General features: G+C 40.7%; 1 protein-coding gene across 1 annotated transcript in view; it reads right to left on the reverse strand.

The window, feature by feature from the left end:
• Nucleotides 1–27,055, reverse strand: part of b4galt2 (UDP-Gal:betaGlcNAc beta 1,4- galactosyltransferase, polypeptide 2) — a 178,262-nt gene that overhangs the window by 41,335 nt on the left and 109,872 nt on the right. The window contains exon 5 of the mRNA XM_030402127.1: nucleotides 1,801–1,988. Coding sequence (XP_030257987.1) covers nucleotides 1,801–1,988 — 188 coding nt within the window. The remainder of the gene's footprint in view (nucleotides 1–1,800; nucleotides 1,989–27,055) is intronic.

Raw genomic sequence — 27,055 nt, forward strand, 5'->3', positions numbered from 1 at the left:
TGTGTTCACCGTGTATCACAAAAACTTCCAGTGCCTTTACTTTTGAGAGCAGCTGAGGTTGTCTTCCTGCCAAAATACAAAATGTACCCTTGCGTCATGATGCCTGCGTCAGATTTAATTTAATTTGTTGATGTTTTTTTGTGTGTTTCTTGCTGACATGTCTCGTTTCATTTGGAAGCTTCCTAAATGCTAAAACTTTGGGACAACTAAATGGTAAAAGTACAGACTCAAACCACTTTGACCTCGTGAACCAACTTTGTACAATGATAGGATTTTTACAACAGCAGTTAACTATTATCAATCATGTGACCCTCGACTCAGTGAAACCACCTTGCTTTACTTTTATCTCCTTTTTACTTAATTTCCTTGAAGCCAGAAAACTCTTAAAGTCTTCACTGATTCATTGCTGATAAGAAACACTAGCTACAACCCTGTTTACCACCTGTTATAGTATTTGTTGCCAGATATCATTAGCTTATTGAGCACTATATCAGGGACCTGCTGGAGCCCCTGAGGGTTTTCAATAGGATAACTCTTGCGGACTGACAGCTCTTGAATCGGCAGGTCACATTCACCAGCCATGTTTAGGCCATTAATCAATGCTTCCAGTGCTTTTAGATAATTAAGGGCAGGTGTGGTGCCATTTAAAGACTCAACTCTAGCAGGACCTAACCAATCATTAGACTGGAGCTCTTTTGTCAACGCTGCGTTTTGATGAAATGCCCGATAGCTGACCGGATGGGTCTTTCCCAACCGCAGACTTTCTTGCACTTTATGCTGTACATGCCCACTGTTTTCAGGCATATTCCTCAGCTTTAAACTGGCAACCATTGCAGTCTTTCACGGGTGGTGTTCCTCTCTCCGAAAAAAGGTTTCTTTCGATAAGCTTCCTCAGTCAGGATTCCCTTGTTTCTTTCCTCCACCTCCACAAAGAAGTCTAGGGTTCACGATGCTGACTATTATAGGAAGTCTCTCCGTTTTGTGACTCATTGTTGAATTTTTATCTTTCTCTATGTCTCTGTAAAGTCCTTGAAACTTCTTGGCAATAAATGAGTCTCGACAAATAGAAATGACAGCCAAGGTGAGTGACATTTGCGGCTGAATACACAAAAACCATTATGTATGGATTTTTATAATATAATGGATTCTGTGTGTTTTACTTTGTGTCTTGCGGTGGACAAAGAACTGTCTCTGATTTCCATTAGTGAATTTACAGCAACAGTTGCGACAACAAAGTCAGTGTCTGGATTGTATGAAATATGAAAAAGAAAAACACAAACAAAGGGTTCTTTGTACGGCTTGTTCACGCTGTAGAAACATGCTCTCTACAGGTTGGTCCAGTATTCAGTACACAAAGTTAATAAGGATCTTTTCACAAGGCTGTCGTGTAGACTTGTTAGTTACACTTTGTGTCATGTGCTCTTGTTAGGACTACCGAAGTATGACCAAATAAAAATTGGCAGCATTGAACTGTGGTGTAATTTAATGCTAATTTTGGCTTCAGACAAGGATTTCAAAGTATAATGAGATTTAGTCAAATTAGGTGCAGTGAATTGTCTGTCACAACAAAGACTGTAGGCCATCTCAGTTCTAGACAGCAGACTGCATATTCAAATTCTGCATATTTTACAAAAGAGATTAGCTCAAACACACAAAAACAAACAGATTTTGGCAAATCCAATAACCTATAACCTGCATTCAAATAGGCTGAAGTCCTCCAAAGCTTCAAGCCTCACTGAGGTAAATGTAAGCAGAAACATGTGCTTAGAGGTCAGGCACTGTGTTTGCCTATCACCTCACCTGAAGCCAAACTTGTCCATTGCGATGGCGAAGTGTCTCGGCTGGTCGTAGCAGTGGTATAGGTTGCGGTCGTCCATCGGGATCAGGTCCACGTCGCTGAAGATGAAGCAGTCGTACTCTGCCTCCTTCAGAGCCTCCGTGTAGCCGACGTTCAGCAACTTGGCGCGGTTGAAAGTGTCCTCACCCAACTGCAAGAAAACACACGAGAAAGATGATTACTTCATCGTTCACATACAGCACGGACGAGGAGGGCAGATAATGTGGCTTCATCAGCACATGTTAACTGCTTGAAAGGCTCTGAGTGAAAAAAAGAACATGGAGTCATCTGAACACAATCAGGATGTGCGATATTAATAACATTCTTAATTAACTTGATTACAGATAACGTAACTCTGTGTCTATGATGTAAAACACGAACCCTTAAACTGTGATCGCTCTTGTATTATTAAATAAAGACTAATACAGGAGTTGAACAGAGCATTGAAAAGACACTACGCGAAAAAGAAAGAATCAATAATGCCATTACTATCATTTGAAACATGCTATTTTCTTTATACTTCAGTACTGTAAAATGCCAAGTTGGTTAGAGTGCTTCAGCAGCCAACTGCAATTTGGGCATTTTACATTTTTATGTATGGTAACAACCATGCTCCACTGCTACAGGCGCTGCTGCAGTAAATAGGAGAAAACTAGTCATAACGAGCCAAATGAGGTCGAGCTCACATCGGAGGTTTTTTTCTGTTCTAATCCAGAAAGAACTGGTGTGTTCTTTTCCCTCAAATTATGATAATTTCAAGCCTCTGGTGTGATAGTTTAACCAGCTAAAAGGCAAGCTGTTTGGTTAGCTGGCTGCACAGTGAGTAGATTCCTATTTGGCTAGCAAAGCAAGCTAACTCATGGGGCCATGTTTGGAATCACACGCAAGCATTTGAAATGACTGTTTGAATTATCCTTATATTGAAAAAGGTTTTGAAGGGGCTGCTTGCCTTGATATGTATTTTGCTGGAATCATGTTTCTCAGAACTCAATAATGAAGAGGGCAAGCGCAAAGTTAGCATAAGCCATCGTGAGAATGGCCACATTTATAGTATTGTCATATTTATTTTTAATTTTGAGCACTGCATTCTATTTTTATTCAATGCTCTGCACAACACATAAATGTCCTTTATTAGGCTACTGCAAATTGATAGTTTGCTAGCTAGCTAACGAAACAGCTAGGCAGATCGTTATGCAGCTCGCCATAATAGCTAACACAAGGGGCTAATTTATGTTTAACTATCTTTGGACTCAGAGACAAAGCCCAGGGGGTGCATAACATGCACTTAAGCAATTTACAACGATTTACAGTTTAGCTAGCTAGCTGGCTAACAATTGTCCATTAACACAAACACAAGAATGCCATGTTCCTTCAAACATACAGATCAATGCGCTCTCATTTGCACAAAATCGTTCAATGGTTTAACTGATTGGGGATCAGATAAATGCTCAAACAGCATAGTTGTCTGCATGACCGCATTTGCCCTGTTGCTTTGGTAAGACAAGGAGAAGGACGTCTAATTTAAATGCAATCCCAGCACAACCTCAACTGCCATTATCAGATTATCGTATGATATCTAATAGCTGTCCACACCCAAGATGCTTAAAATGATGACAAGTTGATTTAGAAAGGCCCCAGGACAAGAAATATCATAAATTTCCTTTAGGCCTAACACAGCTGAACATGTCGTCATCGCCTAAGCTGACAGGTCAGTTTCAAGCATCATTATTATGTGTCTGTGGTTCTGGTCTTTATTAACCCGACACGCAATATGAACTGATTTGTGTATGGACCCCAAGAGAGAAGGCTGCTGCAGTGAAATACATCTGTTTCTCAGTTTCTGCATGGCTCAGGTTCAACAATTTTGACTTAGATAAATGCGCTCTTGCCAAGTTGCACAGCAGCGTAGGAAAGTGGAGGTTAGTATATGTGACAGTTATAAATTTAATAATGTACAAGGTACTGTGAGTCTCTTTCTGTAGAGCACTTGTGCAACAGCTTTGGCTTGGTAAAATCCAAGCCCTTGACAAGCTGCAGGGAGGTCAGCGAGCAAGAAGTGAAGTTACCGTGCAACCCGACACTGTTTGGCAGAATATTTTCCTGATGCACGTTGACAGTCCATCCTCTTTGAACATTCCCTGAATCTATTTTCATAACAAGTGCACAGAAAAAAGCCCAGGAAGTGGATAGGGAGACCGAGATGAGCCGTCCAGCAGGGAGATAAAAATTCAAACTCTTTGTACTGTCAGTACCTGGTACATGCATTAACAGACTGAGTCATCAAGACGATTCCCCCTCAGGAAACACTTCTATTCACTTACTGTACAAGTTCTCCATTTACTTTAGTACAAAATGGCCTCATATCCCTGAGCGAGCTCTACTTGCGTGAGCGACTTCATATGCTCATTTTATGGAAAGCTGCAGAGGTATATAAAAATACAGAATTTAGTTAGAGGTGGAATGGAAGTAAAACCTACGCATTAGAGCTGAGAAGATAAGATGACCAGTTAAAAACTTTCTTGTATGTTTATGCTGAGTTGTGCATTTACATTATCACAAATGTTTCCAAAATGAAGAAGAATCGAAACGTGATGTGAATAAAACCGCCTGAGTCAATTAGAGATACTTTCATTGGCGATAGTGGTTGCTTAAGAATGAATACAACGACTCCCATGATCCCATGTTTTTTTGTTCTTATTGAGAATTTACATTAATAAAAGCAATAAAATATTATTTTATTCATGTTTCAAGCTTTCTTGAAGGACATGAATACTTTTTTAATCAGATTTCAATCACATTGATCAATTTCAATAATCTGTATATTCAGTGCTAATGGACCAACTAAAAATGAAGTACATTTGTTGCTCCATTTGCAACATGGAAACACAAAATTAAATTAAAAGTATTCTGTGCAGCCAATGACTGTCATATTCTAATCCTGTTACAAAAATCTGGATATATGCAGAAACAACATGGGACACAAGCGAAAAAAGAAAAACTGGAAAACAGGGTTAAAAATCAGGACAGTGCAAGTTCCCTTTCCTGATATACCATTCCAGTATAGCGAGCTACAAATACATCTACTGTATATACACGTGAAAATGAGCTTTTTGAGTTTTCATGATTGTAATGTAGGCCTTCATGCAAATGTACTGAGGGTGGTGCAGTTAGGCTTGTTAACTTATGCAGGTTTCTTATGCAAAACCTCTAAAACACATGATTACATTTGTTTATGTAAATGAGCTCGGGTCCCCGTGTGAAGCCTCATTCCTCCTATCATAAAAAAAGAACGTCCCTGCTGGATGATTGTCTCGGTATCTACAGTATGTAGCAGAACAATGAACCACTGTTAAGAAATTTGCTGCAGTCACGTATTCCTCGGCCATTCGGGAAAACCACCCACTTTTGACAGCACTGGAAATCTCTGAGATGATTAATGCACCTGCTGCCTGTCCTCACTTCTGTTCAGGATACACTTCCATACTTGCTTCCATACTGGTGCATTATCAGTTCGGACCGACCGTGAATTGAGTACAATGCGTAATCCCCCCCGGTAAGCCCACTAATACCTGAGATTTGAGAGTATAATCCCCTGTGCAGGTAACAAGTAAATCTATTGTCACAAATCCACTGGGGCTCCGAATATCAGCTAAAGTGGTCTTCTGTCTGTTTTTGAGTAACGGTTGGTTCAATAGGTTGGAACAACATCAAACGAGGTCATGAGAGCAAAATATGACTGACGTTAGCTGAGAAACTGAGGAAAGCAAGATGAGCATCTGGCATTTCAGAACAACAAAAGTTGAATTGAATCTTTAAAAAACAATTGTGTGTTCAGTGATTCTTGGGACCTGGGACAAAAAACGTGTTCTAAAATAAACAGATGAGTTTGAATTTGTGTCTCAAATGTTTCTGATTTGATATGATTAACTATAGAAGTTTCAAAAAGTTACGTAAATCTACACAAGTGATTCTTCGATAAGTGAAATAAAATGTTTAAAATGATAAGCTTAAAGGTTGAAAAACAATGAATCAACACAACCCTGGTTATTGCAGGTTTGTGTTTTCCAAATTATCAAAGTTTGACACAAAATATATCTTCAATATCGTCACAATTTTCCCAGGAAGTGAGATTGACAGCTCACGTTTTCTGGTCCCCAAAACCCTGTTGTTGAAAGAACTAAAGGCCAAAACGCCACAAAAGTTGTCGTTGTTACTTCTGTCATGTAAACAGCCACTTAATATGGACACAGATTTTAATTTTCTTTACAATATATTAATTAGTTTGTGTTTTTTAGACACACAAAGATAAATGACATAGAAGCCAGAAACAAAGACTGAGACAGACAGAGATCTGCAGAGCCCTTTTGTGCTCCTAACCTCATTAAGCATCACTGTGGTCATTGTATATTATGTTAATAAGACAACTGCGAGCAAACCTTGCAGCATCTCGGCTTTATGGCACCCTACATCTTTCCCCAATCACTTCCTGCCACAAGCAATTCATATCACTTGCAGGATATGAGGTAAACTGACACCCATTACTGGACAGGCCTTTTAAACAGTGTGTGTATACAGAGGCGATGGGATTGATAGATGCAGTGGTTTGTTTATCTTAAATATTTGAAGTGAATATTGACTTAGACTCTATACTTTTTAAGGCATTGTATTTCAAATTAATATCTACAAAATGCAATTCTTTCTATCTCACAGTATGAACTGGCGAGAGACCACATAGCGGAGGATGGTGCAGTGTTCTTCTGGGTTTGGACCGGTCCATCTACAACCTAGCCACTGTGGAGTTTTTCTCAAAATTGGTTGTTTTATTTTGTTGACACAGTGTTTTTCTGTGGACTCACTGCATTTTCCGCCGCTGCCGGCTGAATTTACCACTTTTCTTCTTGTGTTTTCTCTCTCCAGCTTTAGGGCTGTTGTTTCCTGACCAAATAAACCCGTACCCATTTTTTTTCTCACCCACAATACACTGGACAGAGCTGCTCAGCCACAATTTGCCTACAGAGACCCACAGGGGACAGCAAAACCATTCACGTGTACTTATTTGACAAATCAACAAATTGCATGTTGACAGGGCGGAAATGCAGAACGGGGACACCAATTTAGCGGAGGGCAATTTTTAAGCTCCGCATTTGCATTTTCACAGGCATCTTTTAGCTTTCAAGGACATTTCTGCTCCATTAATGTTTGATCAGGCTGTAAATAATACAGTGCGCATGTGCATGTGAATTTGTACTCCCAGACTTGAGTATAATTGAGTTTACTGATAAGTGTGACAAGTGTGTGTGTGTAGCAAATGGTTTCTCTTGGGTTAAATCTCTGCCTGTTCCAGCTGAAAGCGCCTCAACCCTCGATCGACTGGTCTGAGCTTCACAGGCCTTTACTTTTCATCTGCAACTTATTCACATTAGTCACATAGTGTTGTAAATTCTTCAACCAAACAGGTCTCCGTCACATTGATGGATATCGCTTTGCAAGCTACCTCCCGCTGCACTGCACTATTTAAATTAAATGTTAGCTGGGACAACAGTCTCCACACTAGAGGCTTTCATTGGTTCGCGTGTCTTAATTGGCATCTAAATAACAGAATCACTACCATTATGATGCGACTTGATTTCAATTTGTATCATTTGTTGCTGGAAGATTAGCAACCACTTTGTTAAAGCGCAACAAGTTGTAAACGCGACGCTGACTAGATCGACTTGTTCTGAAGTCGCTGTGGAGAAAGTCTGAGAAGAAGTTGCATTTTTACAGGACATATTCAGCAGAAATCCAGCAATCATCACTCTCCTTTAAGCTCTGACTCGGTCAACATCAGCTCGTGAGGGAAATATCTGTCTCTTTAGCTGCTAAATCCTGGACTATGTTCACCATTTAGTCACAAAACATCATCGTTTGCTGTTTGGTGCTGGGCAGGTATTGTGGAGTGAGTTCATCAGAGACTGCCATACCAAAACATTGGCTGAAAGACACAAACAAGAAAAGGCTCCATGGAACTCAGGGGGTGTGCAGGGTCGGCCACTACCATCGACATCTTTCACATTACACATGTTCATATAAAATACTGATTAAAGCAGCTTTTTAAAAGAAATGGGTCTTGTTACATGAGATTAAAGACAAACTGTTGCACCAGCAAATATGACCAATTCCCAAGACATCACAGGAGGTTGATGACTGGAATTAAGTGCATGCAGCAGCTGGGAAAGGAGACGACTTGACTGGAAAACCGCTGGGGTGAATCACTGGCTTGGCTAGAAAAAATACGGGTGGGGTAATTGAATGGAGAGCACTCATCATGTGCCATCAAGGTGTCCAGTTGCTCCACTGGAGCAGCTCAATGACTGATAGCAGGAAACTGTGGCTGCAACGCTCCCTGTTGTGGCTGCTGGCAGCTCCCTGTAATGTGTTCAACAGCATGCATTAGGCAGGGCACCACTGAAAGAAACTTGGGATTTGGGAGCGAGAACTGGGCCATCTGGAGCTGCTTATCAACTTCAGGGGAATCGATAATTAGGTATCTCAACGAGCCTGAAGATAAAACTGACTGTGGGAAGAAACACAAAAAAACAAAAACCTCCCATCAGAAATTCAGAGCTCTTGTGAAATATTCATGACACCGACGTCTCAGCTGTCTTGAAGGCTCAATGTGCTCTTTCAGACTTTTTCAAAAAAGACTTCCTGAGTGTTAGAAATCCCTCCACACACACCTGTCGAAGGTGATGGAAAGTCCCTTTCGAGGCAAAAGCAAAGATGTGCAAATTGCGGTTGTAGTGTTTGGAAAACCTGGCGCTCACTGGCGCTCAGGGAAAAAACAGGCATGAATCTGAAAACGCCTCCTTCCAGCAATCTCACTGTTACTTCAAAGAAGCAGGGGACCCCTATGGGAAAATATGATTTATGGAATTTAGAAAAATGACGCTTAGAATCACTACAAGGTTTGCAGATTAAACGTTTGTCTACAAGTCAAGAGCAACGGGACTTGGCAGATCCTTGAAGACCTTTTGTCTCAAAAAGTTTCTTCAGTCTTGAGCGACTGCTGGGGAGTCATTTAAACTCTGTAAGAGATTCAATGCTCAAGAAGCATTCCGAGGGCTTCAGGGTAAAACATCTTCAAGGACTCAAAGTAAGACCAGTTGCCCTTGAATTTGCACTTCTGGATATAAAATGCTTTGGGTCATTTTTGAAAAATACACATTTCAAAGGAAAACATTTTAACTTAATTTCCTTAAGCCTCGCTAGAGAGAGTGCGGGACTTGGTGGAAGGTCACATTAATCCTTAAACCCACCCACTATAACACTACTTTAACTCAGGTGGGCTGGGAGCCTCTACCTGAGAGGTCTCCACTCTGATCCATCCAGCATTCAAACAGTCGTTTATCATGCCCTCGTTGACCTCACCTCGTTGATGCCATCACAGGTGGTATTTTGTTAAAAAGTTTAAGTTTGTGAGATTCAGGAGCGGTTAGCCTTCATCAACGAGTGATTGAAGCGGTGCAACTTTGAGCTTAATAGTTATTTCTCTTATCTGCACCCTGGAGGATGACAAGTCATATACTGTATGTGTACGTCAACTAATAACACCCAGATGATGCAGATTTATTCATTAAATGAACTCACCTGGAAAATTTAATTATTTTTTTTTACTTTTATGTTCAGGAGAAGATGGAGCCACAACATGGGAACATCTCCACTAGAAAGTACAAACAGACTGACCTGCACAATGAGCTCAACAAGGCGGGTTTCTCTCGTTTGTTGCAACAGCAATAAAGCAAAATAAACTTAATTAATTTATATTATTCTTAATGATCATATTTTAAATTCTGTGCAACCCTCTCTGACTATAATCACCTGCCCAGCAGGCATTTACTGCAGGTGTGGTGCAGCACATTATTATGTAACAAGAGAAGAATGAAACTGTAATTGATGACCAGGGCATAATACATAATGCGTTGTTTTTACATCACAACCAATTTGAGATTTTTTAAGGCTGATGCTATTGATATTAAGAGTATTTTTGAAAAGTCTGATGAGGATACATTAGTAACATTATAGTAGTATTATTAATGACTTGTAACCATGGTATGCAGTGATCAATACATTTGGCAGTTAAAAATACTTTTAACACTTGTCAGTGCTCTCTAAAGCTGTTTTCTTTTTACGTGTTTTGGGGCACTGACAGGGAAGAAATGACAGACATCGAGGGGGTGATGGGATGGGGACTGACACGACATTACAAACTTCCCCAGTTGGCGTCAACTCGAAGCTTTTAATCATATGACGTGACGAACATCTACAACATCTGATCAAACTCTGATAGGGATCATATGATTTAATCAAAAGGTCCAGTAAAACCACTTTAATGGACTTTGAGGTAAGATCGGTCTGTCAACTACCACAAACACATTTTTTTTCTTCCTTCTGAAGTGTTTTGGGATCTCTCAGCAGACGCGTCACGTATCAGTTGGGCTCTAATTCAAACACTTTGGATCCAAACTTAAATCAATATAGAGAGAAATTATGGAGTCGAATTGAGAGATGGGATGATTAGTTTCTCTAATTGCCCCACTTCTTATCTTGTTTCTAATTAGTCTCCCTCGGTGAGGCAAAAACAAAGGAAGAAATAAAGGAAATATATAGAAATTTGTCAAAACTTTGCTCACATCTTTCGTCCTCACTTCTTCTCTGACTTCTCTTCGACTCCCGAGGTCTGAGGTAAATCTTCTCCCACCTCCCCTCCCCTCTGCACTTCCTGCTCTCATGTCAGCACTTACATTTATTTTCTCTGCGCTCCTCTCCTGCTTCTTGCTCCTTCCGTCTCTGGCAGTGTTTCCCCGGTGTCTCTGCGGTAATCTGGTCAGTGTCAGTCTCCTCTCTCTCTACATGCCCTCTGAAAACCAATTAACCCTACCAGCCATATCTGAGTATCACCAGATAAATCCATCGATGCTCCCTCTGTGACTGTGCGTGAGCATGTGTGTGTGTGACGGATACCGACGTATAACTGTTTCCTACGTAGGGTTGCCATACACACCTGGCCTGTTGCCATGGAGATGGATTAAGGGCCCAGCCACTGCCCTGGCCTGAATGATTGTCGCCGAACTGCTAGTGTGTGTGTGTTTGACTATAATGCGTGTGTCCATGCACAAATTTTAAGTGTGTGTGTGTGTGTGTGTGTTGGGATTTATCAGTCTCCTGCAGCTAGTTGGAGGAGGGGCATCTCAACCTATCAATCGGCCGGTCAGTCAGTGCAGGAAAAGAGAGACCACAGAAGAGGCGGAGAGATTTCACCTTATCTCACTTAATGGAGACTGAGGTGAATGTGTGCGTGTGTGTGTGTGTGTGGCTTCCTGTGTGCGCATATGTGTCTAGATGCAAAGGGAAAACCAACAGTTGGGGTCCGATCATAGTTCAGCAGTTGTAATAATCAACAACAGGGTCTGCCAAGCTTTTGATTTCTCCACATGTTTAAGAGGAGTCAATGAAGCAGACTGGCAGTCCGCTTTGAAGACTCATAACATAACATAACATAAACTGGCATTGTTAGCAAATACGGCTATCTAGCTTAAAGCTTTTAGAAGTAAACCAATGTTACTTCCAAACTACTTATCGGCCTGCAATCCGAAGAGATGACGTCCATTTCTTGGTGTTTATGTGCTGCATGGCCTGCTGACTAGAGCTTATGGGAAAAGGTACTTATCCCTCAGCAAGGAGTGAAAACATCCCCCGATATGTCGGGGATGCAAATTCCGTTGGATGTCATCATGAAGGGTTTCACATGGACTGTTCCTTAGCTGAAAATATTACTGAGAAAATATCAGAATGTTTAGTTTGTGGACTGTCTAGTCAGTCATCGTATTGATTCTGCAAAGAGACGATAAATTTAATGCTTTTTTAAATTGCTGTCAACATCACAAAATTCAAAACTTTCTAGATGAACTGATGGACAGTGGGCCGGGTAAAGACGAAAGCCAGATCACGTCAGTGGCACAAGGCTAGTTTATCTAACCTGTTACAGACTCTGCCTTTAAATTGTATTTTCGTTTCCATTAATAGAGTACAGCCTTTGCACACCTTAAGATCGACAGGTGAGTAGGAGAAGACTGAAGGCAGACAAAATCAGGGAACAGACTCCTGCACGCAGTCCACTTCACTTGCAATTAAGTCTAATGACGACAACGTTTCAGCACTTAGACCTAGATCCGGTTATCTATAGAGCTATAGAGATCTATAGACAGACCTTCATCACACCTTCATCCGGACCAAAACAGGCGCTGAGATGTGGTGATGTTCAGACCTCCCTTGCTGCTTATTTAGTATATGCAACAGTTTTTACATGACGGAGCAGCTTTGAGGCTTTCCTCTTTAGCGTGAGATGTGTTTGGGCAGCGTGACAGCTACCGACCCTGCAGTAGATTAATTAGCCAGCGAGCTAAAATCTGCTAGCTGCTATCAGTTCAGCTGGTAAAATCAACAATCTCCATCAAGAAAAACAAACGAGAGGCTTCTTTCGACTTCTGTCTGAAAAGGAAGGACCTGTTAATTCAAAATTTTATGAAAATTTCAATCCTGCCAAAGTCATTGTTAGTGAGCAGCACATTCGCTGTTTAACAAGGTAAAGTTTGACACGCATAGCAATGGTAACCACAAGAAAAGCACATAGATAAGAAAAGCAGTAAGAGCGCGATCGCGTCCATCAGGGCCTGGGCGACTGTTTGTGACTAAATGCACTCGGCCACATGTCCTTAATAAAAGATGATGATCCCTTCATTCCACTGCCACCTGGGAAACAGGAGGCTCATCAAAGCTTGATTAGACGCCGCAGTCAGCCGTGCACACACAAACACCCACAAACACAAACACGCGCCAGGCTATGTATATCTAATTCATAACCTTACAGTCTTCAATCATATTCGCAGCAGTGTGCTTCCTGCTTTATGAGAGCTTGGCACAGACCACAAAGAGTGAGGAGGGAAGAGCGTGACAGAGCTGGCGTGGGGCCAGAATAACTAATTTGCTGTAATGACTTTCTGGCAGTCCGGACGCAGAGGAGCTTCCGAATAAAGCGGAAGGCCGGGCCACGACGGGCAATTCAATTACCATTTTCCTGCCCGGCATAGTCGATAGACGAAGATCAGGGCAACATCAACACAACAGCCGGTGATGATATGCTTCTCTGCCGCACGGCAACGATGAGGCAAGTCATTTGTTTTGAGTAAATAAGCACAGGCCGGCACTCCAATACAAACTGCACTGTAACTTTTGTTTTATTGCAGGGGTCTGGACCTGAGATGTCCGCATGGAAATAAAACCGGTCCACAATGTTCTTTCTTATTTCAGAGTTATTGTGTGGAGGGCTCAGCGCCGAAATAAAAAATATGTTGGAAAAGAACATTTAATAAGAAGTGTAAAAGGAGTGAGAGAAATCACAATTATTCCGCCCTCTATATGATACACTGACTCTAGTAGTTCACTAGAAAAGGCCAAATGGTCTCAGGAGAAAAAAAGTTGAAATAACACTGGAAATTAAAACTGCAGGCTGTGAATCAAAAATGTTGAAAAAGGTAAGGAAATTGAAGTTATCAACACAATTTCTAACTTACATCTAAATCATATCTGGTAATCATTTTTATATTTCTTACCATCAACAGAATTCCTAATAAAAGACCAGTGAAAACCATCCAGATCATCAGTGATGTTGATGAGTAAAGCTGCCTTCACAGAGCGAAAAGGATAAAGACAACAGCCGCTACAGCCACATGCTGTGCACCCTGCCGCCGTCTGGCAAGCGATACAGAAGTATCCGCTGACATAACACCAGACTACAGAGCAGGCTCTTCTATCAGTCTGTGATGTGACACTTTACACTCGGCCACAAGATAAAAACACTACCAACATTCTCTTGTGCGACCCTGCGTTGTTTTCTAATTAGTATCAAGGCTGGGCGATGTATTGATATCATATTGGTACCATAATTAGAATCATAGATTCTGGGTATTGTTATATTGTGATATGACAGTGTAAATATCAAGCGATATATACCATGTATTGCAATATAGCCTAAATATATTGGCATATAATTTTAAGGACCTGTTGCCCAGCCTTACTAATAACTAATAAATCAACTTGTTTCTTGTAATTTGTAAAGAATTCAACTAAGACGTTTCGTCTGTGGAGCCAAAGTCTGCCACTGTCACAAATTAATTAATAAGCACTGCTGGGGACTGCTTTGTAGCTTTATTGGATTTTTTTTGACAGTCTGATTTATGAAGAAATGTTATGACATACTGTCAGATATTCAATTTGGCATGTTAGCCATACACATTTTTGTTTTAAATTAATTTCCCATAAGTCTTATTTACATCCGAACATGTGCGTTAATATACAAAATTACATAAATCACGATATCCCATTCCTGTATCACATACATATATTTTTCTTCATTTGGTTGTAGTATGTTTATACTGAGATGTTTTTATGGCTGCACCACACTATCAAAGTGAAATACTCTAGGTGTCGTTTCACAACTGCTATTACTTGGTATCTTAAGACAAATAATAACCTTTTAATAACATTAAAATTATGTTCTTATAGTCAGTACAATGGCGATTTCTTTCTGACTGAACAATACCATCTTTACCATTTTTCAATACCATTTTTTACCACACTACTGCGCCGGCTTTGTTAGCATTAGCATCCCCCTATATGTAAGCTTATTTAGGCATGTCAGGTACCTCAAAGGCAGGATTTCTGTATGCCGCAGCTAAGTCAATTAGACATAATGGCTGCAAACCCAGACAAGGAGTGCAAATCCAGAAAAAAAGACCCACAACAAAACAGACTAAAGTGTGTTGCAGAGAACCAGGCAGTAAGTGATAAAGAGAGAATACTGTGCGGTGGTGGACCAGAAGAGTGACAAATCAGAGTACAGTCAGTTAGCAGCGCCCTGACATGACAGCATCAGTCAGAGAGAGAAGAGAGGGGAGCGACTACAGTTGAACCAGATATATCAACATGACAACATAAGACGAAGAGGAAGAGGGTCAGAAACGGAGAGAAAGACAGACAGACAGACAGAACAAAAGAGTGACACAGAAATAAAAGGGTGACGGCGAGAGAAAGAGCGGGAACGGAAGACGATGATGATGATGATGATAATGACAGAGTAGCTGCCAAGAGGAATGACAGCAAAAGGTTAGAGCTGCCCTGCAGGAGTTGGCCGGCGTGTGTCGCTCAGAGAAAAAAACGGAGACTCATGCAGAACACACACGCGCGCGCGCACACACACACACACACACACACACACACACACCACATACTGTAGTTAAGAGCTGCCACCTGACATGCGTGGTCTGCCATGCCAAAGGAGAGCAGCAGGGAGGTGAAGGGCAGGGAATCAAACCCACCTGACATGTTGACAAATTTAGGGCCAGATGGTTGCTGCGGCCTGTTGCTTTGACCCGCTGTGCCAGACCTGCACTCACAGACATATGGGACTCTGGTTGTGACAAAGACAACTGTGATGCAGTAAAACACCAAAAGAGGGGCTCTCTCCAGAGGCCGAGGAGTCTATCTCTCTCTCTACCTCTCTCTCCCCCTCTTGTTCTCTCTCAGGCGTCGCAGCCGTGGCGTGCCTCATCACATCTAACCTCTCCAGCAACAAGGGCACCCCGTACACACTGACTCTAACACTCCCAGCAGGAAACTACACCCGTGCAAACCACCTTTTATGCAGTGTTAGACATCGGGCTCCTGGCAGCACGGACTCATTTCCGACACGATGCACTCAGAGTATGTTTTGATCATTTCTGCCCTTGCATACTTCCAATTTGTGCTCCAACAAAGCTAAATGACAGAAATTAAAACAATGATCCTGTTTTCTTTTTTTTATTTCTAATGCGTGTCTGAGATCGAAAACAATGTGGCATATCAGAAAAGAGACAACGCCACAAAACATTTTTTGAAGACATCGTGCAGCCATGAGTCGTCAAAGCATTCCTCTACTGTAGTACTGAACAGTGAGAATGTCTATTATAAGTTCCCTGACTCTACGGTGATGGCATCAATCTGTTTGTTCTTATCTGGCAAATAATCCAAAACCCAACAACATATAATTCAGTTTAATATGTAAAAGAGAAAACGAGCAAATCTGGAAAATTTGCTTAAAAAAAATAGTGCCTGAATTTCATTTACTTGGGTTAACAATGAATCGCCTGAAGATGGTGAAGACCCAGTCATACAGCAGTTCCTCTGTCACTTCTCGCTCTTCGCTATGGGTGTTTTAACATTAAGTAGCTTGCTGGTCAGCAAAAACTTTGGAAACAAGCGGCCAGGACCCTGATGAAGATGAAACACGCCTGTCTAATAAAGTTGATCTATATACTAGAAGCATTGCCAGAGTTGCTTTATAGACTGTTTCTCTTCTCCATGCGCCTTGGAAGTAAGTGATGTTGTGCCACAAAGTCCTACTATGCAATCCCAAAAACTACATCCTCTACAATTGTAATACATTGACCCATTTTAGCAACAACTTTACCAATTACCCTCGGAATATGTAAAGTCCTATCTAATCTTGTATCATCTTAGTGGTTGATGAGAAAAATGGGTACACGTGTGAGGCTAATTTATTCGTTACAAACCCCAGAAGCCACTGTATTGTATGATGATGTGCCAAAACAGGTAGCACGAAGACATAACATCCATCACTCCTGTAGCATTTCTTTCTTTGTTACGTCCCCTGTTTCCACCTCCTCCTTATGTCAGGTATGACACAGACATCCACACAGGAACAGGTAGACAAAGGCTGCATTACACGCTGCACGTCCCTCAGACCTACAGCTCGATACAGTCGGATGACTCATCCTTCCCCATTTCCCATCAGGACCAATATGGGACACCATCTGCCTCGGCCTAATAATGACACAGCCTTCTCCAATTTCTCTATCTCTTTTAGATATTGCTCAGACGGTCTGGGTGTTCAGAGGGTGTTTGAATTTGATCTCGCTGGACGAATCCTTAACCTTTCAATCATAGCGTGCAGACTAAGACACAGAAAGATGACAAGATGATATGATACGCCAATGAGCCTCCTTGACTGCAGCGCACATCTGTTTTCAGGAACAAACTCGGATCAATCAGCTATTCAGTCCTTGTCCAGAATCCATTGGCTAACACGATTAGCATCTAGCTGCCGAAGAAACCAGGCTAGGAAAGTGAACTTTAGCCTGATATTTGTAATACATTCTGTGATAAAAAAGACAAGGCTCTAATGAATGCTTATGTTGCTTAATTAACTGTTAAGCAGTATCAAACGTAAATCAGCTCTAGCCTATGTGGCTGCTAGCTTGTAGAGTTTTGGCCTGGGGGCAGTCGAAAACATTCAAATACAACATTTAACCCCTTAAGGAACACCGTTCCAACATAGGAACACCCTTCACTAAACGAACACCCTTCGTAAAAACTAATAGTTTTTTTGCTAATAGTTTTAAGCATCAGATCTTAACAGTATATACTCACTGTTGGAAAGCTGAGACTGTTGTGATTATTTATTATTATTACACAAAGGAAAAAAGTTATTTCCAGACCATGTAATAGCCTTCTAAACTCACCATGAAACAACATTAGAAAGAGCCCTCTACCGCAAGATGCAAGAATGCCTACATACCTTTGGATTGTTCCCTTTTTCCACAGCTACAACGACCAAGATTATGTTTCTAGGTAAAGGGGTTCTCAAGTTATAAGCCTTTGAATCTCAGTAGGCGCTCTTGGAAAAATAGGACCCAAGCAAAACACACAGACATGCCTTTAGAAAACAAATTGTGAAAAATAAATTTTTTAGTCTTTTGACTTCAAATTTCGAGTGTAGCAAGCTGAGACCTGTGGCTATGGCCTAATTGTGTCTGCTGTGTCCATAGACATACCTGAAGCCTTATATCTTAGTCAGTTTATTGACATTTGAATTTGACGGAAACCAAAACCTGTGTTCCAACCTCTGTAACTCTGTGTCAGTATGTCATAGAGTCACACTTACACTTCTAGGAAAACTTGAGGGTGTTACCTTTCCAATGGTACCAAGCACATCCATGAGTCTCAAACTATGTGGGAGCTGTCATGCTTTTAATTTCGGTATGTCGTTTTGGAAAAAGAACCTGGGGGGGAAATGGGGGCGTTAATTAAGAGGTTAAACAGTATCACCTCATTAGTTTGGGATGGCAAACTTGTTGTCAGTGAGCTCGGTTTTGGTCTCCACCAATTCCTGACAAAATATCCAGCTCTGTAGCTGCTTAAATGCTAACTACATTTCCTTGCTAGTCACTAAAGTTCTCATGAACTTTCTCGTCACTTTCTTTTTCTGTCATCATCTTTGTCCCTCGCTATCTTTGTTACCATCTTTGTCTTTCGTTATCTTTGCAACCATCTTTGTCTCTAGTTAACTTCGTCTGTCACCATCTTTGTCTCTCGCTATCTTTGTCTGCCGCTACCATTGTCTGTGTGCTGTCTGGTCCTGAGAAAGTCATGGGAAAAAGAACCCCTTTTGTTTATATATTTCCTTTTTTTTCTCACGAGAAACCTTTTGTTGATGGGAAGTTTAATGAGCGCATCAAGACCAAACAATGAAGTTGAGGGTGGTAAACAAAAAGAACAAGCTGAAAGACGAAAAAATGCTCTGTAGTTGGGTTCAGCGGGTCTGTCATGCGTCTCTTTTCACATTATTCATCATCATTGGATCGACTGTTGATATAATAAAACATTCATTAGAGCCTCAAGCTAAGGACCCAACATGTTTCTCAATGGATTCCAACATGGAATTTGTAATTAGGAGTTTTATTACTGATTAAGCTTGTGTCATGGAGGGCTACCACATTTCTTAGCCCTGATCCTCTGAAGCAAGACTACATTTCCTGGACTAGCTCAGGGCTTCTTTCCACATGCATCTCAAGCTTCTGTTGTCATTTTTACACAGTCAAATAATGAAAACTCATCCAGTGAGACGAAACCCTGTGAAGCAGGACGTTCCTCATTTTTTGTCAGTCGGAGGACCTAACGTTAGAAATCTTGTCTCTCGGCAAGAGTCGAGCTTCGGGGGTCTTTCATCGAAAATTTACTGTTACTGTTGTCAGAGAGGAGAACGACCTAACTGTGAGAAATCACCCCTCCCACTGAGAATCGTTACAGTGAAGAAACTCTGACACTTAAACAACAAACACAGATGATTTACAGGCACGGAGACAGTGAATGGAAATCATATCAAGTCGTAAAGATGAGGATAAGGCCACATGTATCAATCACATTACTCTTTTAAACTTTCTTTTTTATTTCTTTCCATTCTTTCTGACCATCTGTCTCCTTATACCCATCCTTCTTCCTTCCCTTCTGTTGTCCCTTCATTCATTCCTCCTTTTTTGATTGTATTCTTTGCCTCTGTGTTTCTTTCTTTTCTCTATAAAACCTCAATCTTTATTTTCTTTTCTTTGCTCCATTACATCTTTCTGTCCTTCCTTCCTTTGGTATTTCCTTTTCTTGCTTCCTTCTTTCTTCTTTTACTTTATGTCTTTTTGCTTATTTCTTTTCTCTTCCAAGTTTATTACAAACATTATTTAGTTGTTTTCTTTCTTTCTTTCTATGCCTGGGTTAAAGCCAAAACTTTTCCCGCCTTGAAATCTTTAATGATGGCAAGGCTTCATCCCACAATTAGATTTTTGTCCTCTGCTTCATTAGTTAGACAGCGCATATTTGCATATCTTTTTTTACTCGCAGTCATTAACAGCATTGTCACTCACTGCATTTTTCAATCTTAAAAAGAGTAAAACTGTTTGACATTCACAGATGCTTCCCAGCTAAAATCTGACAGCCGACTGATGACATATTTCAGAAACAATTAAGTTTTTTCTTTCTTTCTTTTTTTTTTCTTGAAGCTATTGCAAGTCGCAGCACTTCTTGACAATTGAATTAAGCTTACCTCAGCTGTTTCTTGCCATCAGGAGAGGGTAGGGACAAGTATGAGGATATAATCAAAGCCGATGGCTGTCCAAGGAGGATTATTAATTAGTATGTTGGTGTGAGAGAAGGGGACGCACTGAGAGCCTGGGAGTTGTCAAGGTTTTTTGGTAACATGGCTGTGGTGTGATGCATTATGAATACCGATCAGCTCTAATTAAAATAATTCAAGTCATAGTCAGCTGTCAGCAGCTTCTTCATGTGTCTTCCTTCTTGCTTGCTCTCTTGCTCATATCCAGTAATTAGAAAACTTTTACTTCACCTAGGGATGAGGACGAGAAAGTACACTGAAGACGTATGCAGAATGATCTATTGGGATGTTAAAGCTGCTCCATGTTATTCATAGCCATGTGCAGCAAGGGTTAACAACATGGCCGCTCTGGGAATGAAAGGTCTAAAAGCACACCATCATTACAGATACATTTTACAGCCTTATGCTTAATTGCTTCTAAGTGAATTATAGTATCTGCCATATGTTAACTTGATGTCTATGGAAGGCCAAGAGGGCCATAAACTTTGTGGGCATGGATCTGTTGCCCTGAATATGTCTCATGATATGGAGCATGCATGATGGATGACAAGTTATGTTACGTACACTGAATAGCTTCATCTGAATAATCTAATCTGGTCAATGTTGTACTCCAGCAGCTGAATGTACTTTCTTGACTGGGATGCCACAATCGAGTCTTGTCACCAAAACCAACATTTAGTAACTGTTTCTTAATCTTCTTAAATAAATGTTTCAATTGTTATTGCACCTGCCTGAACAAAACACAATTTAAAGATAACCAATTTTTCTACAAGAGCTAGCATTTCTGTTTGTCTGTGCCGCTTTCATTTGAGATATATGCTAATGTCAGCATGTTAACATAGTTAGAGCCCGACCAATTTTTGGGGCTGATGTTGATACTAATATTAGGGTATGAACATTTCAGATTTTGATATATCGGCCGGTATCTACTTTTCGCAATTATCAAATCACTTATGCCAAAGATAGGTCACTGGGGCAAGATACAAAAATGAAAAATAAAAGTGCTTATATCAGAGGACAACAGACCAATATGTCTGTGAGGCCAACATGGACCAACTAACTGTCTGAAAAACTGACAGTGCCAACCACTAAAAGCAAAATCAACAATCTAGGTCTCTCTGGGTTCAACTGGACTGGTACCTGTATATACTGTAAGTCACAAATCTCACTGTACACTTTTACAGAAAACATCAAGACAGATTTTTATTTTTGGTTTATGTCTGTAGTGAAACTTGGTCTCAAAAAGAAAGCAGTCAGAGGAGAAAAATAATCTATTTTGATGTGCTTTGTACCGAATCACAGGCCACAACCTTTGACTCATAACTGGATGGAAGCATGTTGTTCTGTCATCCAATAAAGTAATATGCCCGCAGTGTTCCCTTGCCATAACTGAGCCCGGAGCTGAGATAGGAGACAGAGTGAAGATTCCAGACCGAGCACAGCAAGGATATAGCCGCATGGGGCACGTAAGCCCAGAATGTGGCCAGTCAGCTTAGTGCGCAGCAGGAGTGGTGTGTGTATTTGTGGTTGGATGTGTATGTGTTTGTGCATCTGGGGTAATGTTGCAGTGAAAATAAAAAGATGGCTTCCATCATCACCAGTAACAACAAACCATGAAACCACAACATCAAAACTCAGAGAAAAGGAAAAGATACACAGGAAGCTTTTCCTGTTAATAAGCTTTTCTATTAAACTCACTACTTGTAGGATTTTCTTATTAATAATGCTGTGAAGGATGCTGCGACTCTAATATGCCAAGAGCTTCATCAAACTACTGCAGAGGTTGTTTTCTGCATTATAATGATAAATAAACAACAGTTTCCTGAATGATATAAACATCTTGGGATAAAACAATTATGGTCCCGCTTCTTTAGCTCTCGGCCTTCTTTATCTGTTGGATATTTAGAAGGATGTTTAAAAGTACCAGATTTCAATTCTGTCTGGTTCCAAAATTGGCCAATTAAGGAAACAAAGAAGTGATTAGTTTTTTCGCCTATCCGGATACAAAAAGCCTCCCCATGATGCCATTTATAAAGCAGTTAATGTTTCAGCCCAACACTCCTAAACTGTGTTTGTATCTGCATCCCTTGGTTTCAAAACACATCTATCCATATGTTATTTTCAACATTTTTCTAAATGTTTGCAAAGGAGTTCTTTTTATCACTTCTGCAATACTGCGCTCCTAACAGACGGTTATTTGTTAGAGCCCAAAACAGTTTTCAAAAGTTTTTGATGTGCCATAATTATCACAAGATGTTGATAATTTTGGCTCATGGGATACAAGTTTTACTCATTTTGTCTTAATCGGACAGTAGAGGCAGAGACAAACAAGAAATTGGAAAAACACTGCATGTAACAGAGGTCGTCTTTTGAAATTGAACTGGCAACATCAGTGTTTCCAATCAAGTATATGTGGCGAGCCATTTTTAGTATTTTTACTTTGACTTTTTTTGTATCTGTCTGACAGAACGACATCGCCTGCTATCGATTAACTTGTGGCCTTCACTCTACACCACCCTTCTACCCTCATTCGCACATGCCCTGCAGAGACACAGCATTTCACTGTTTTGGTAGCAGCTCAAATCCAAAACGCGAGGTGTGGTTTTTATGGCGACTTCATAAAACGTACTCAACAACAGAACGTATGCATGCTTGGAGAAAGAAACGGAAAAGGCGAGCCAAGCAAGTGTGTGTGTGTGTGTGTGTGTGTGTGTGTGTGTGTGTGTGTGCATTTAGGCAGAGCATTAAAGCAAAACTATGGCTGCAAACTTTTAAAGTGATTCTGAAAGAGACAGTTGATCTTTCAGTCTCATTCTCGGTCGTCAAATACTGACGATTCGCTGTGTTTGTTTTCCTTAAGAAAACTGATCGCGCTTACACCTGGCTGAGTTTTGATCACTGCCAAGCCACTTCTGGAAGCAGTCCAGCTGATCGTGTTTCCTTGCAAATCCAGAAAAAGAAAAAAAAAATTCTATTATTTACAGAGTTATGCGCAGAGTGTGTTCAAGTCAAGTAATGAGTTGCAGGTTAAACCACCATAAACCGTTAAACAGATGTTCAATTGATGAAACAAAGACAGAGGAGAGAGAGTAAGAGGAATACTGCTGGCAGCACAAAAAACTTTCATTAAACTAAAGCTGTTTAATTCATTATACTTCCCCCTGAGCCTCTTTATGTTCTACACCTAACACAATGCTTGGAACTTATACTCGAGGAATAACTCTGGTATATATGAAGTCTCTATTGCTCCGACTTCAGACCCTGAAAACAGAGATAGCAACCCTTCCTGTACTTCAATACTTGTTCCGTATCAACAAGTTAATTTCCCCACATCTTATTCTGTTACACCGGGCAGACATTTAAATTCGCACATGACAGGGGGAATATCTTCTGATACATGTTTTAAGCTCCAGCAGACATCTGCCTCTTCCAGCAACAAGCGTTTATGTGTAATATGGACTAACTGTACCATAATCCTGTCACTTCCTCAACAACTTGTATACATTAGAAGAAATGTACTTGCATTCAAATGAAGTATTTTGAATGCACTTATTAAGCATGCAGACTCGCACTCCTCACATCAAAACACCCACTGCACTTTAAATTCAACACTTGCTAAGCAGTCGGAGCAACAGATTTTCCACTTTCCACATGCTCGGACAAAATTGACGTTTTTCTTGTTCCACCTTATGTAATCAGCTCTTATCATCCGCCAATTTAGAGAGCAGCGATTTAATGATGTAGATGATGGAAATCGACTTTTTATGATTGGCGGATGATCAAACAAGTGAGGATGAGAGAGAGAGCGAAGGAGCAGATTACGGACTTCGTGTGCCGTGAGATGCAACCTGTAACCTGATGGCTGTTACTTCAATCGGAAGGGTTCATGAGATCATTGAGCCCGACTGATCACAGAGTATGGACCATATTTTCTCGGAGATGTGTTCACGCAGATGTTCAAGGACGGCAGCAGAAGGAGGGAAGCAACTCCTCGAAGACATTCTGAAAGACATTACAGAGGATAAAAGAAGCTCTAGCACTAGCACTATCACACGGGAATAAAACAGACCGAAGTGACAGGGTAGTGATGCAAAGTCTGAAAGGAGTTTGTTCTGTGGTGTCAAGAGGTCCAACTACCTGGCTCATCGTTTTAAATGTGAGAATAAATGATCTAATTTCTAGAGATATGCTAATGAGTTGTCCAGCCCATGTGTTAACGTAACTATGATGAATATGACATATATGAACCAGTAGGCTTTTAGTGTTTTATTGTATTACACATTACAATGCAGAACATCCACATGTATTGGTATTTCCAGGAAGAGCTTACGTCAGCATGGCTGCAGGCGGAGCTGACCGTCTGCACTGCTGCTGTACGATATTACAGTCGTGTGTTTGCTTCACGGCTTCACGTTCGTTAAGTGCTGAAAGATTTAAAGAAAATATTTAATTGTGATTTTTCTGACCAGTGTAGCGAAATCTGACTTGTGACCATTTTCTATGAATTAAACTGTGTTGTATAAAGCACCCAAAAGTCATACTCCAGTAAAAGTAAAGATAAAATGTTACAAAAATGCTTTGGTAAAAGTGAAGCATGTAATCCTCAAAGTAACCAGTGAGTATGGTTATCAAATATATATAGTGAAGCTGAAGTATAAAGGAGGAAAAAATAAAAATACTCAAGTACTGTATTGCGAGTCCTTGAGTGTATATACTTAACAAGGTAATATAATAAGGTAAGTAACTGTGTGATACGATTGGCTCTTCATTTCTACAGTTGACACAGCCTGCCTTAAAACATCGATCAAATGCATATTAATAACTTCATCTTTAAATTATTTCATGAGTGAATAACTTTTTTCATTTATTTACTCATTAAATTTCTTTCACGGCATCATTTTACTGTATTGATGATCTCTTAATTTCGCCCTGAGGTGTGGAGCCTGTTTCAATATGAGCTCTATAAATTAACCATCGATCATCATTCTTCTGAAGTGACACAGCGATGACAGCGATATCACCGCCAAGGACAGTTTACAGGTGCATGTGGATGGATTACCAGTACGGGCTCTATAAAAAATCCAGAGCTGGGAGTAACGGTCGCTGGCGCTGTTGGAGGAAGGGTGCCGACTCGATGAGAGACTGTGAATTATGTAAATCATATTCAGGAATGAGTCTCTTGTGGTGTCTCGTGAAATTCACAAATTTTCGTATACAATCATCCGATTGTTCAGACTAACATTTCACTGTCGGTGTGTAAAATAATTTTCTTTAGTTCTTCTGGCATGGTGAACATGTAATGCTGCACACAGCTGAACACTTGTATGTATTGGTCTTCACACAGTGTGGTGCTGGTGTTTTGTTTGTGTAAAGACATTTCATCTGGAGGAGATCTGAGGAGTGAAACATTGTTAATAATGAAATGTTCCACAGTGTACAGGATTCTTTGTTTCTGTCAGCCTAGATTTGTTGATGCAATCTGCTTTTCAGTTAGACTTTCGGGTGTTACCAGCATTGTGACCAAGGAAAAAAGAAATAAATGTTCTACTGCACTGTGTGTGACTATCATTTTTAATAGTTGTGTTATAATTGCCCAAGAGATACACGATCTAGATGTTGTGAACTGTAGCATGAAAGGACAGAATATCTTTTTTCACCTTTTTCTTGCATTTTTCAGTGATGCTTCTCAGAACATATCCCAAAACCTTCTCTTACAAGACAGAGTTTCTCAGCTTTCAGTTTGTTCACTTTTTTTAGGGTTTGAAGATGTATATCCACCCCCACACACACACACACGCACGCACGCTCTATGAAATATAATTACATAGGAACAAAATGCTCATCAGTTTTATTCGGTCTAGCGCTGGAGCTCCAAGGCTTGATTACAGAGTCTATAATGACAGATTGATAATTTATGCCTATAATGCAGCAGAGGCACATTATAATGTTCCAACACAAAGACACTCACAGGAGCTATGCAGCGCCAAAAAAACACACAATCATAACAATCAGACATCCTCTCTGAGCGTTTGGAGACTGAACACTGTTGTGAAAGACGTGCTCCTCTGATGGAAGATGAACCAAAATAAGGATAACTTCATTGTTAGTTGTTTTAAAGACAAATACCAATTTAAACAGCACGGGGGCTGCAACAATGGAACTTATCTACTTTTTCTTCTGCTGTACAATGAAAATGTATGCAGACAAAAAACTAAATGCGCGCCGGTTTGGTCACCATTGTTTTGAGAAAAAAGAAAAGAAAAACAGACCCAAGTTCAATGAACACCCTTCTGCCGCTGTCTCAACCAAAAGTAATTACCGCAGTGCCGCTGTATTCTCTTGGACTTTGTTAAACCGCGCAGGTGTTCGTGTCATTGTGTCCACCCCCCTGCTGTAGATGGAATGACGCTTCCAGCGTGCTGGCAGCAGTGTAGGTTGGTATGTGAGCTTCACCTTTACGCATGGAAAGATAATCAACCCACTGGAGTGTTTAATCTCAGATATGTCCGCTGAACCATAAACCACTTCGTACAGCCTGCGCCATACAGCACAGAGGCATATTTCAGTCCTTGACAGGCGAGCACATCTCCTCTGTCTCGGACTCATGTGCCGCCACTCCAAAGGGAGAGCTCCTCTCTCCTCCTCCTGATCAGATTCACTGTACTGGAATGTTTCGTGTTTCAACTACGAATCCTCACGAGATGATGGAATTGTTTCGGCTTGCGGTTATATTTGGCGTCTGAAACGCTCCTGGAGGAGTGTTCAGTCAAGTGCCTCTGTTGGAGGTTGAACTCGGGCTGTCAGCACCAGTTTACCGACCCAGTGGTGGAGGATGCGGTGGTGGAAAATATTATCCGAGCGAAGAAGAAGAGAAAGCCTAGCTGGAGGTCTGAGGGAAATAAAGATAATAGAAAATAAAGGAGGTAGGGAAGGAGAAATGAATGGATGGGGAACATTTGGAGAACATGTAACCTCATGGTCTGAATCGCTCTGCTTCTGAACAAGTTATCTGCATTAAAATACACACATGGATCGACAATCAGGGGATACATGTGCTGGAAGTCTTCTATTAGAGACAAATGCTGGAGTTTACGAGTTCACAGGATTAACGTAGGAACGAAACCTCCAAACTGTCGCTCACAGTATTACGAATGTAGCTGGAAGTGTCCAAAAACAACTGT

Source organism: Sparus aurata, chromosome 21 (assembly GCF_900880675.1).
Source record: "Sparus aurata chromosome 21, fSpaAur1.1, whole genome shotgun sequence".
Lineage (NCBI taxonomy): Eukaryota > Metazoa > Chordata > Actinopteri > Spariformes > Sparidae > Sparus > Sparus aurata.